This window comes from Limulus polyphemus, unplaced genomic scaffold (assembly GCF_000517525.1).
Source record: "Limulus polyphemus unplaced genomic scaffold, Limulus_polyphemus-2.1.2 Scaffold1252, whole genome shotgun sequence".
NCBI lineage: Eukaryota > Metazoa > Arthropoda > Merostomata > Xiphosura > Limulidae > Limulus > Limulus polyphemus.
In genome coordinates, this window is record NW_013666862.1 from 89,199 (window position 1) to 103,183 (window position 13,985).

Consider the following 13,985-nt stretch of genomic DNA (forward strand, 5'->3'; position numbering starts at 1 on the left):
TCTTTCTTTGGGCACAAGAAATATTGTCAATGTTGAAGGAAGGAATAATGTAATCTTTGAAGAGTATTTGTTCATCTCAAATACTATTGTGAAGATTAAAGAGGGAATGCCCAGATTCTATATGAGCTTTAAACAGGTGATCATAATAATACACATGATGAGTTTTCTTATCCAATAATGGATGAATGGCTAGATATGCTAGAATCTGTCCAGTTGTTCAATATGCTAAATGTGGCTTCTGATAACTGATCAGGGGAACTAGACAAAGAATGTAGACCTATGAATGCTTTCACGGCTATATAAATTCTACTTTCTACCATTTGACCTGTGTAATAAACCTTGCAAGTGAAATATATTGTGTCTTATAGAATATTGGTGGATTGATCATTCAGTGCTTGAATCATAACATTTTATTGTAGTAGAGGTGTGAATTTATTAACCATTCCTGTTGACAAGAGCAGTGTGTGTGTGTGCTACATACAAATTAATAACTTCTAAAAAAAGTATGGTCCATGGCTGGATTGGCTATGACATTTAACCTTGCATTGCTAAATGGATTTCTGACTTAGGCTAAGTTGATTGGGTGATTTCACTTCTGGCTTTTTAATAAAAAAACAGGATTTGTTACCACTCGCTTTTCAACTTTTTAAGTACCAAGTACAAACTCTGTACTGTCTAAACGTGGAGGAAGACTTCTTGCTTAATGCATAGTATGATTTCATCAATCTACCAGCCATCCAATATGCATAAGCTACAAATGTATGTCTTGAATCGGAAAGTACTGTTACATATACTTCCCAAAAGCAATAAATTTTCAAACAGCTACCCCTGGTCTCTTATTTCTTATTCAGTACTAGAGCGGGCCATGGAGAGTGTCACTGCAGCAGAGAGGCGGGAACAGGAGCCCAATGAATTTAGTGACTACTCATACCTTCACAAATGCCTAGCTCTCAACAACACAACATGCAACATGCACTCTATATCTATGCACTCCTCAATACTCTGAACATAAGTGTCCTGTGGAAGGATGTCGCTCTAAGGTGCTGGAGCAAACATATATTGTGTTGCATATCTACAGAGCTCAGAGATTTCACACTCTGTGAAGGTATCTCCAGAACAATAGAAATGAAGCATGAAAAAGATGCTCATTCTTCCACACTGTTTCAGGAACTATCTTAATTGGCAATGATGAGATTCGATAATGATAAGGTACCATTAGCTAACCAAAATTAAATCCTTGTCTGATCAGCGAGAAGCTTGTGCAGTGGTATGAACACAAACAGGTTTAGGCTGTCAAATGAAAGGACAAAAGCCAAAATGGAAAGCTGCTCCATGATAGGGAACAAAGGGAACTTTACAATCTCAGATGAAAAACTGATGTCCACCAATAAATGACTCCCCAGAAGAGAGGGAAAATACCCGGGCATAAATTTGTCACGTCCAAAGCACGGTATTCCCTCTTGCATGCTTCCCATAATTCAATTATTGTATAGTTAGCGATAGTTTAAAAGTATAATCGCACAGAAAGCCATAAGCACCATATTCGGAGCCTCGACTGGTATGTTTTTGTATAGAATAGTGTGAATACCCATTTCATTCTTCAGGGGTTTGAGGTATGAGTCAGTTTAGCCTGAGGTATGACAGAAAGACTTATCTTGATGAACTCATACTCTGTTGGCCCCATTTTCTTAAAAATACGGTATTTCTGCGTCATACAGAGGGTCCACAAAATTGGACTGACAGCAAGAATATTTCACCTTGACCTTTTATCCATTCTCCTAATCCCTAGGTTTCCAATGGCACAGTATTCAATGATGACGACGAATTTCTTCAGAAATGTTTCATGACATGCTGGAAATCACTTTTGGAATTCTTTTTCACCCATTGACTGTTATATAATGGCATAAAACTTTTTATAATTATCAAGGAACAAATATGCATTGTCAAGCAACACTGCAGACTGTCATTTTCCTCAGACCAGGTACCATTCATAAGTTTTATATTATGTTTTATCTTCCTTTTCTGGATATGAAGCAACTTATGTGGACCTGACTTTTGTCACTTTTCCAGATGGAGATCCTTCTGCATTATTTTGATTACTGTTGCCTGGCACTTGTGGACGGCTTTTATTACTGACATTTATGTTCTTGGATGCGTACGTGTTACAAGAAGCCGCACTTTGCATACCACGGTTCGTATATGACTTGTTGCAGATCTTTTTCGTGATGGTCCTGGGTTCCCAAGTTGATACATAAATGGGTTAAATCCTTAAATTTGACCATTTACAGTTATATTTAAAGGTTTAGACCTAGGAAGGTTATGAGATAAGGAAGTGAAATGTGTGACATTGAAACTGCTAGGTTTTAACATTCAATAACTAGCTTTGAACATATCATTATTCAGGTATATCCATGAACATTATTTTATATGAGCTATATTTAACAGGTTATAGGTAGTCTTCAGTTTATTTTAATCTCTTTGAGGCCAAGGTTAAAATACTAAGTGGTCATTCAAGAGAGCTTGTACTTGAATGGCCAGGCCTCTTTGTTGTCTTTCTCCTGGGATTGTGTCAAACATAAATTTTCTTTTTGTTAACCACAAGGCTACACAATCTGTGATCTGCTCACTACAGGTATCGAAGTCAAAGTTTTACCTTTAGAATATAACTGAGTTACCACTGAGACACAAGGGAGCACAAACATAAGTAAACTGGTGGTGTACAGATTTGTACACTGACTTACATAATCTAGGATTGTGGGATACTGCACAAGGACTTTAGTCTGACTTCAAACTATGGTACAGATTTTTTTTCATTGCGAGAAATCGTTTCTCTTTGCTGCAGCAACCAGAGTTTGTTTAAACCAAAATACTGAAGCTAGTCAGCCAGTGCATTATAAAATCACAGTTGGTAAAGTTGCGCATAAAGATTGTTATTCTCTGTTGTACTCTTGTTCAACTTAACTTTTCTTATTGTCTTAGCTCATTTGATTCTTCTGCAAGCATTACCTTCAAACCTCTTGTATTGTAGTACTCAATACTTATCTGTTGGTTATAGTTTTACCTGTAAATACTATACGTATACTTAACTATAGTGTGAAGAATTTTTCTGTAGGAATACTTTGTGACTAAAAAATTAGTTGAAAATCGGTTATTGGTGTTCAGCAGTTATAGAAACCTCATCATATCCATCTCTTAATCTTTTCCTTGATACACAATCGAAAAACGTTTGCTACTAATAACGAATCATTACATTACATATTTGGAACTGACCTAATACTGATGTACTTGTAAAAATCACTCTCTTGAGATTTGGCGAAAGTATTTGATAAAATATTGAGAAAAAGTATAAAACATTAAAAAAATATCAAAGCTTTGAAGCATTTAAATATAAAAAAAATAGTTTTTAAAAAGTATGTAGTGGCAGCACGATATTTTATTCATAATAATTACACAAATATATAAATATTATCATAAACTGACATAAAAATATATTTTTTCATATAATCATGGGTTCTATTACGAGGTATTTTTGTTTGTTTGTTTGCTGTTAAGCACAAAGCTACAAAACGGGCTATCTATGCAGGGTCCATCAAGAGTATCGAAACTCGTTTTTTTAGCGTTAAATTTGTTTGGTTTGTTTTTAATTTCTCGCAAAACTACCTGAGGGCCATCCCTAATTTAGCACTGAAAGGTTAGAGGGAAGGCAGCTAGTCATCACCACCCACCGCCAACTCTTGGGCTACTCTTTTACCAACGAATAGTGGGAGTAACCGTTACATTATAACGCCCCCACGGCTGAAAGGACGATCATGTTTGGTGGGACGGGGATTCGAACCCGCAGCCTTCAGATTGCGAGTCAAGCGCCCTAACCACTTAGTCATGTTTTAGCGTTAGAAGTCTTCAGACTTACCGCTGAGCCTCTGGTGGGCACGAGGTGGTTAGGCAAGGCAGTTTATAGAGTTATATGCAATGCTTTATCGTTATCAAACTAAGTTAGTGGAAGAATAAAAAAAAAACTCTCACAGATAAATACAATAATTTTTGGGGTTGTTGAGAAAGAAATATGAGCACTTATTTTTTTTATCAAATGATTCGTTAGCTACATTCGGGTGTATATTCTTTGAAGTTTTCATAAATTGACACTTACCTACTGATCTCATACAAAAACCGATCTGCTCTAGCCATGCTCTCTATTTCTGCACTGTGTTCATCCAATAATGCTTTTTCTTCTGGGTTGGGAGTGAATTTCATCAACTACAGTAAACGATAAGAAGCACTATAGGTTCTATGCGTAATATTGCAGGAAAAAATAATTAGTTAACATAAAATGTTCTAAGTACAGGTATAAAAATCTTGTCGCACGTTAATAAACAACGATAAAGTTAAATTAGATTTTCGAACAGTGTTGAAATATCTGGTAGTTTCTCTGTAAGAGATTTAAGCAGTAAAGATGGCTATGAATGTAGTTTATCTACCTGTTCTACCATATCTTTGGGCAATTGATCTTTGCTGTCCATACTTAGAATAGCTTTACAGATTTCTTCATTTGAAAGCCTTAACTTGGACAAAAGAATTGTACAGTTCTGAGCTCGACGGCCATCGATTACTGAGAATTCTCTCGTCCGTGGTGGTGTTCGTGACGTCACTGCTGTCAGGTCTTCAATGCTGCCGTTACACTTTAGAAAAAAATTAAATACCTTACTGCTGAGGTACTTGGTACACATGCTATTCAAATCAAAGCAAAAGTAAATAGACTGTCGTTCTCTGGAACTGTTACATTTACATCTGTAATACTAAAATGGTCTTTATTAGAATGCTAGTGAATTACTTTGCTTCAAGAACATCTGCTTTTATTCTATTTCACACAAATAATTTCGAATCGTTTTGTCAATATTAGTTACAGAAAGTAATTTTTACCTGTTGTTTTTGATAGGCAGAGAACATTTTATCCATTTCAAAGAGATCAATATCTTTGTATAGTTTTGTATCGTCCAGTTCTGTCCAAATCGTACCTTCAAGTTTACTCTGGTGAGGAAAAAAAAAGACTTAAGTATCTTATGTATTTATTTTTCTTCAGCAAGCTAAGTTATTGGATAGTAAACATATTTCTAAATTTTATCTTAATGAGATGGAGGAAAAATTTAAGCATTTCGTAAACAAAATTCATTATCACCAGTTGCTCTTCATAACACCCATAAATGCCTGAAACAAGAATGATAATGAGTAATATGATCCCAAACTATTCACTCATGAAATTAGTTCAAGCATTTTATTAATAGTTGATCTAAAAGTAAAGAGACACACAAAAATATATGAGCATTATTGAGATAAGTGAAAACTGGAAAAGTCAACCTGGATGATATCCTTACCTCAGGCAGCTTGGACCAGTTAAAGGTCTTCAGAGGAACTGATGGTTGAGGAATATTCTTTTCAATTGGGGCATAGTTTTTCAAACTAGTGGATCGGCAAGTTACCAGTGGGGGAGGGGGTGGAGGTCCGCCTGAAGGTATAACATTTTAGTGCAAATGACTCTTATAACCAAACAACAGAGAATGGCATATAGTGACTTGCTTAAATACTTTTTGAAAGTACTTTGAACGTTTATGACTATTTTTGTGTGTGTATTGGTATATGTTATGAAAAATAACCTGCAAGACAATATACAATTATGTTCATGGTACTCATACTCTCTCCATTGCTTTTAAATGGGATTTAGAACATTTTGTTTTTACCATGAGTTAAAATTGCGTCATCTATTCTTCAGGTATTTATAAAGTGAGCCAAAAACAAGTTAAAATGTATTGATAATTAAACGTTATGAGGATAATAACTTATAACTGAGGATATTTCCCCCTTAATAACTGAGGATATTATCAATTTATTTTGTCTTATATTTTATCATAAAATGTATCGTTGCAGACATTAACTTTTATACAATTTAATTTTCTAGGATTACACGTCTAGTGACAGTGAATCACAGGGCGTCCGATAAAAAACAAACAAAAATGTTTACAGTTTACATATTTTGGTAAATAGACTTCTGTAAAGAATCGTCAGCTTCAAACAGAGGTAACATGATAGTCTTACTTCGGATTTCAGTTCAAGAAAAAATATCGCCGAATTTTCTATGCTAGCACTGAAACTAAGCCTAACCAAAGAACAACAAGTGATCTCTCTCTTTTTGAGCAATGGCATTGATAACATTTGAATGTACCAAAACGTAAGACCTCCCACTCTGAAAAATAACGCATAAATTAATTCATACTTTAAAAATTGTCTGTATAATTCTAGAATAATAACAAGCCCTTCCAAAATCATGAAGCTTTTATTTCACCTTTGCGCATGTAATAACAAACACATAACATGACTATGCACAGCCTATACATATGATACTTATATTAAGTATACGCTGTTGATAATTGATTATTAACTTCATTAAATTCAGTAACAAATTAGCTAATCTATTTTACGAAAATAAATTTAGAACTGCAATCCTACATATTAAAATGATTAATATATCATGGTTTTAAATTGTAATCAAATTAAAACAAAAGATCGTTTAAAACTAATCCAAAAATACCAACTTATTTAAGAAAGCATCAAGGATTGGAGGAATACCTGTTTATATATTTTTCTAGGATATACCTCAATATAATTTTTCCCCGCAAATATGTTTAACTCGAAAACCCCAAACCCAAAATCTCTATTCTTAGCATATAATAATTTAAAATGACTATGAATTATTAGATAAGGCCTTGAAGAAAATAATTTTAGCATATTTACCCAATCCATGGGGAGGAATGGGTGGAGCAATTGGTGGAGTCATAAGCGGTGTAAGAGAAGGAAGGGGTGGTGGTGGTGGAGGTGCTGCAGATTTTGGGGTAGTATACTCCACTTTTGTATCGTCAGAGAGACTTCCGTTTTGAATATATGAGTCACTTGGCTACGCTGTTGTCGCTCCATTTCAAGCTAAAAAATAATTTGATTAAGTTAGTTGTCTAGTACACTATTTGTCCTAAGCACCATAAAACATAGCATCGCTTTTTTCTAAGTACTGGCTCCTTCATATAAACTTTTTAATCAGAAAATACTATATAAAGTAATTATATCATTCTTGATTTTATGAAAAGGAAGCAGAAAAGAGCCAAGATACAAGTTTGGTCACTTTCCTGTATTTTTCGTTAGTATCTGGAAAAAAAAAATCTCGAATAAAATACGGAAAAAGGAAAAAAAAAACAACCTCCATCCGCACGTAACTTAATGAATAATTTCAGAATAATTAGCCAGGGTTTATCTTCTTTTTTTTTCTTCAATCGGTTTTTAGATATTAACAGTAAAAAAATTGAACACCTAGCTACATAACTTGACAGAATCTTTTGGAAATATACAAATTATTATTAGTTGAAACTGTTTTCAACAACTTTTCAAGTTCTTATATTAATCTCAATATTTTATTAACTTTACTTGCAATCGCTACGTTTCAATAATAGAAAATAATAAAAAATTTTGAAATGCACATTAAAACAGCATGGTGAATTTGAATAGCATATATCATTATAGAACTTCATATCGATATTTACTTTGTCATCAATAACATCACTTTTGTACAATTGTAAACAAAATAAAAAGTGAAAAAAAAGAAACAGGAAGTTAAATTTGAACTTACCAGTTGACTCATCTGTTCTAATCTGTAATCTAAATTTGAACTTACCAGTTGACTCATCTGTTCTAATCTGTAATCTAAATTTGAACTTACCAGTTGACTCATCTGTTCTAATCTGTAATCTAAATTTGAACTTACCAGTTGACTCATCTGTTCTAATCTGTAATCCAATTCTTCTATTTTCTGATTAGCCTGAAGATGGCCAACTGTTTCTCTCTCCAACTTAACCCTCATTTTATCAACAATAGACTGAAGATCCTCCTGCCAACAGAATTAGTATAGAATATTGTACAAATGTGAATAAGAAGAGCACTGTACATCGTTTTATTTCTATACACTTACTCCAACTCCAAAACGCTTCTTCTTTTTAGAAAAAATAAATAAATAAACTTTATATACTACAACCCACATGAAAAAATAACTCAAATAACATTGTATGACAAACAAAATAAAAAATAAACTTGTTCACTTATGATAACCTAAATATAATAATAAATAAATAAATAAAATCATTGATATAATAATGTCCACTTAGAACTTATTTTGGATAAAATAAGTCTTTCAAATGTCATAATTTATAAAAGATGAATATGTAATAACTTGGAATGTAGAAGAAATACTTTTATATAGAATATAACATTAAATAATATGAGTCTCGATCAAGCAGATTCCAGGCACACGCTGTAAAAGCATACTTGAATTTAATACGTATACGAAATAATATAATGATGTAGTACATAATAAAGGTGGATCGGTTACGATTCCAGAATCATCGATACAATTAATTCTTGAGAAATCGATATTTAGCGATTCATCCGTCAGATAGTCGGTCTTTTTTTTCCATTCTTTTCCATGGAAATAACGTACGAGAGGTTCAAGCTCATAAATGATCTATTATTTTGCATGATTCTTATTAATTTATTTTCCAATAACTAAGAAAACCACAATTTACTATTGAAAGGTTCTTTATTCAGGATATCTACTCCGTTCTATTATTCCAGGCCCAGCATGGCCAGGTGGTTAGGGCGCTTGACTCGCAATCTGAGGGTCGCGGTTTCGAATCCCCGTCCCACCAAACATGCTCACCCTTTCAGCCGTGGGGGCGTTATAATTTAACGGTCAATCCCACTTTTCGTGGGTAAAATAGTAGCCCAAGAGTTGGCGGTGGGTGGTGATGACTAGCTGCCTTCCCTCTAGTCTTAAACTGCTAAATTAGGGACGGCTAGCGAAGGTAGATCTCGTGTGGCTTTGCGCGAAATTCAAAACAAACAAACAATAACACTGGAACCACAGGACACAAATAAAAACTACTAACTATTCAAATGATTCAGTAATGTTCATTTTTTTGCCGAATTAATCTATTTTCCTATTAGGAAAACTCCGAAACTCGTTTTTTATTGATCGTCTATTGTTCAGCAGCTTGAATTACCTGAAAATATGATATGGTTACAAAAAGCAATTCACGATATATTGTTGTGTATGTGTGTGAATGTAACGTAAAATTAGAATGCTTCTAACTTACTCATAGTTTGCTTTACGTTCTTATTTTATCATAGTTTGCTTTATGTTTTTACCTTATTATAGTTTGCTTTATGCTCTTACCTTATCATAGTTTGCTTTATGCTCTTACCTTATCATAGTTTGCTTTATATTCTTACCTTATCATAATTTGCTTTATGTTCTTATCTTATCATAGTTTGCTTTATGCTCTTACCTTATCATAGTTTGCTTTATGCTCTTACCTTATCATAGTTTGCTTTATGTTCTTATCTTATCATAGTTTGCTTTATGTTCTTACCTTATCATAATTTGCTTTATGTTCTTATCTTATCATAGTTTGCTTTATGTTCTTATCTTATCATAGTTTGCTTTATGCTCTTACCTTATCATAGTTTGCTTTATGCTCTTACCTTATCATAGTTTGCTTTATGCTCTTACCTTATCATAGTTTGCTTTATATTCTTACCTTATCATAATTTGCTTTATGTTCTTATCTTATCATAGTTTGCTTTATGTTCTTATCTTATCATAGTTTGCTTTATGCTCTTACCTTATCATAGTTTGCTTTATATTCTTACCTTATCATAGTTTGCTTTATATTCTTACCTTATCATAGTTTGCTTTACGTTTTTACCTTATCATAGTTTGCTTTATGTTCTTACCTTATCATAGTTTGCTTTGTGTTCTTACCTTTTCTTGTAGATGCTGCTCAACTTCTTGTTCTTTTTTAGACAGTTTCGTGTTTAAGTCAGAATTTTCTCTTTCCAGTGTCTCCGCTTTTTCCCTAGCAGCCCGGAGTTCTTCTTCTGTTGTCAGGCTGATAGCAAGAAAGAAAAACATATTCATTAGGCCTAATCAGATACTAAAACAATTTTATGTTTCATCTCTTAATCTTATATATTAGTCTTTAACATCAGTGTTTGTGTCTTTATTTGTAATTAAGCACAAAGCTACACAATGGGCTATCTGTGCTCTGCCTACCACGGGTATCGAAACCCGGATTCTAGCGTTGTAAGTCCGCAGACATACCGCTATGCCACCGGAGGTCGACATCAGTGTTAATCAGAACTACACATATCTCTTTACGAAGATGGGGACCAGCCGTATAAAAAAAGAAAGTAATAATAATAATTAAACAATAATATTTAACGATGAATTTAATGCTTTTTTATGCACTTACAATACTTCTTAATGTAGTAGAACTTGCCTATAGCTAGTAGAATAAGTGAGAAACTTTGAGAAACAGCATTATTAAAATTTTGAGGGCCCATTACAGGTACGAGAAGTTTCAAAATGTATCTACTAAGATAATAAATGCGCATTCGCTAGTTTTGTTTGATCGGTCTATTTTTTATTATTATTGTCAATTGTCTTATAAGTGACGAGCACTTCTATTTCTCATAAAAGACGTCTGGAACTGAACATAAAAAAAAAGAATAACAATCATATATGTCAAGGTTCTGTTTTAAAATTAGATAAATACTTTGGTCATCAGACTCTAGCTACATGTATAAAGAAACTCCTTGTATAAAATAATGCAATTTTGGTATCTTCAGTGATCTTTTATATTATTGTGAAAAAAAAAAAACATGGCTTACAGCTGAACTATCTTCTTCACGTTTATTTGCAAGTGAGTTACATCTGGATCTTCTCTGTTATCTCCTTGTAAAACTATTTGTTGTACAATCCGGTCAAACAGCAGCCAATGCTGAGGACAAGCACCATAATCCACTAGAGATCGTGCGGTTAAAAAAAATCCTTGAGTTTTCACATTCATGACAAAATATTTATGCATATATTTTGAAATAAAGCTGTATAAATTTTGAAATAAAGCTGTAAATATTTTAAAATAAAGCTGTATATATTTTAAAATAAAGCTGTAGAAATTTTGAAATAAAGCTGTAAATATTTTAAAATAAAGCTGTATATATTTTAAAATAAAGCTGTATATATTTTAAAATAAAGCTGAAAATATTTTAAAATAAAGCTGTAAATATTTTAAAATAAAGCTGTAGAAATTTTGAAATAAAGCTGTAAATATTTTGAAATAAAGCTGTATATATTTTAAAATAAAGCTGTAAATATTTTAAAATAAAGCTGTATATATTTTAAAATAAAGCTGTAAATATTTTGAAATAAAGCTGTATATATTTTAAAATAAAGCTTTATATATTTTAAAATAAAGATGTAATTATAATATTTCAACCCGTCTCATCAGATTCAATTATATTTTATTCAGGGATGACACTTACAAAAACTGAGTTAAATATATTTGTTTTCAAATGATAACACAAGTCGTTTTATTATCACTGTTCAGTACGTCCTGCAGTGATACTATTTATATTCACACATATATAAATACTAAGCTGTATGAAGGATTATTTTTGTTATTAAAAATTGCAATCATTATATTGGACTTTTTAGTATTTATTGTTATGCTTTACAATTAAGGAGTTTACTGCAATTTCTGTTACATCGTTATCAATGTTAAAATATACAATAATTACTTTTTAGGCTAGGATTTTCGTTGATTAGGATTATGTAACGATTTAATATTTTCAGTAAGACATCTATAAGTTTTTTGTTTTTTTTATGGTAGGAACTGAAAATATAAAAGCTTACACGGCAACGAAAGGCAGTGTTCCAGCAGAGACAGGAAATGAGGATAAGCGGCTGTACGTGAAAGTTTCTGTTTGAGTACTTCAAACATCCCTGTGGCACTTTTAGTGTCCACATGAACCTAGTCAAGAAAAAATTGATCTATATTAAAATCGAATATTTCTTCGTTCTAGGCATCTATATATTTCTTGAGACAAGTCTGCAAGTTAAAAAAAATATATTTATTAATCATGCCAGATTCAAAAACCTTATATTTAATAGTTAGTAGTACCATAAAAGGAGCATCGTATTTTCCTGATAAATGTCGTTGCTACTATTTGATTGTTATAAATAAACCCGATCACGCTTTGGTATGTTTTTACGTCCATTATGTACTTCCTATATATTTTGAATTTATATTTTGTATATGTGAATCTGAAAGTTAAATTTTACATCACGTTTTGTAAAAACACTCAGATTTTATTTATAAATCTATATACATACACGTGTTTGTGTGCATATGTAATTACATACACAATATGAATGCAACACAAAACGACGTTTTTATGTTTTAAATCAAACTCAGTATCTCAGCAGTACTTCTGCGTTATATATGCATACATTTTTAGCTAAAGACTCATTTTAATTGTACATCTTTTCGAAATTGCCAATTATCAACTGAGAACTACCAATACATAATTACGTTTAAATACAACGAGATTTTAACTGATCAACACTTACCGTACCAAATCTGCGAGCCAGTTCTTTTTCGTCTTCGTTTCGAACCATTTCGAATATATCAAGATGCCTAAGAGAAAGTTGGAAAGGTAACTCAAACAACACTCAAAGATAAAGTTTTGTACTTGTCAAAGTAGAATTCCAACTACTTTGAAATAAAATCATCCTCATACGATAAAGATATGTTCAGTTAATGTTTCGCACCTGTTTTTGAAGATTACGTGTACTAGAATCTTTTAGGCGTGTTAGATTAGCTCATCCCCATTCTATTTCTTCAACACAAGATAGACAGTTGGGAGAATAAGTGTAAATGATCAAGGTTGACTGAAGTAATTAATACTGTCGTTTGTAATAAAATTATGGGATACACTAGTTTGTGAACAGCCTTTGAAACAAACAAACAGCACCTGTTAAGCTTATGTGTAGTAGTTAAAAATATTGGGTTATGCACAATGAGCTAAAACCTAGTAGACCTGAAGTTATTTCGAAAAGAATTCTGTGATCAATCTTTGGAAATTTAACAAGTCCGTATGCTTACCGTAAACATTCTGAAATGATGAATATAACTTTCACAGTCATATACAGTAAATGAGTCCAACTTTACCTTTCAAGAAGTCATTTTGTATATTAGGTGAACATTAAACAATCCAGTACAGTTTTAAAACTATATACATAGTTCATTATTATGAAAATTGAGCTCATTATACTCGACTTGGGTATTCTTAAAAATATTTCTGTAGTTCGTGAAGCTTGTGACGCTGCACGTTTGTGTAATATAAAAACAGCATCAACATGGTTTCAGTTGCAGATTCAATTATTTAATCGCTTTCTGGACCAGTAAATGACTAAAAATTCGAATTTTATCATCACCAGAAAAGAAAGGGAGTTAATTATTCACTTTTTGTTCTCTCTGAATTAAAGGCAGAGAGAGCCTTGTAGAATATTGAATACATTCTTGATGAAGCTGGTAAATAATATCATACTACAGTCTTCAAAAGGCTGCTTGCTTTGTTTGTTTTTTTTAAGAGCGAAATTATGCATATATATATATATATAATTAAATATATTGTTACTTTTTTTGCGCCATTTTCTTGGGCTCGGTTGGGGCTCTTTATATTATTTTACGCCCTATTACGTAATTGTTTATTGGGCAGCAACATTTACAGTTTCATTTAGAAAGTTTACCAGCCATGGTGTACCCTTATTGACATAAACTTACTGTGTCTATTATGGTAGTTCTCATGCTGACTACACTGGACATAGCACTGAAACTCCTGAAAACGTTTCGTGACTTCTTGTTAATTATAATTTATATTGAAGTATTTGTAAACATCACTTTATCGTTTGCTAATGCCACCAAAGCATATGACGCAAAGGTTAATATTCACGCTATTTTTTCCATTTTCTATTGCATTGTTAATAATTTGTTTGTTTGTTTGTAATTAAGCACAAAGCTACACAATGGGCTACCTGTGCTCTGCCCACC

At 32.5% G+C, this 13,985-nt stretch overlaps 1 protein-coding gene across 1 annotated transcript in view; it reads right to left on the reverse strand.

Annotated features, from left to right (window-relative positions):
* LOC106462789 (disheveled-associated activator of morphogenesis 1-like) overlaps positions 1-13,985 on the reverse strand; it is a 122,936-nt gene that overhangs the window by 35,823 nt on the left and 73,128 nt on the right. The window contains 11 exon segments of the mRNA XM_022390130.1: positions 4,148-4,254; positions 4,476-4,676; positions 4,918-5,025; positions 5,370-5,500; positions 6,784-6,921; positions 6,924-6,969; positions 7,802-7,924; positions 9,854-9,980; positions 10,762-10,894; positions 11,786-11,903; positions 12,503-12,569. Of these exon segments, the coding sequence (XP_022245838.1) occupies positions 4,148-4,254; positions 4,476-4,676; positions 4,918-5,025; positions 5,370-5,500; positions 6,784-6,921; positions 6,924-6,969; positions 7,802-7,924; positions 9,854-9,980; positions 10,762-10,894; positions 11,786-11,903; positions 12,503-12,569 (1,299 nt within the window).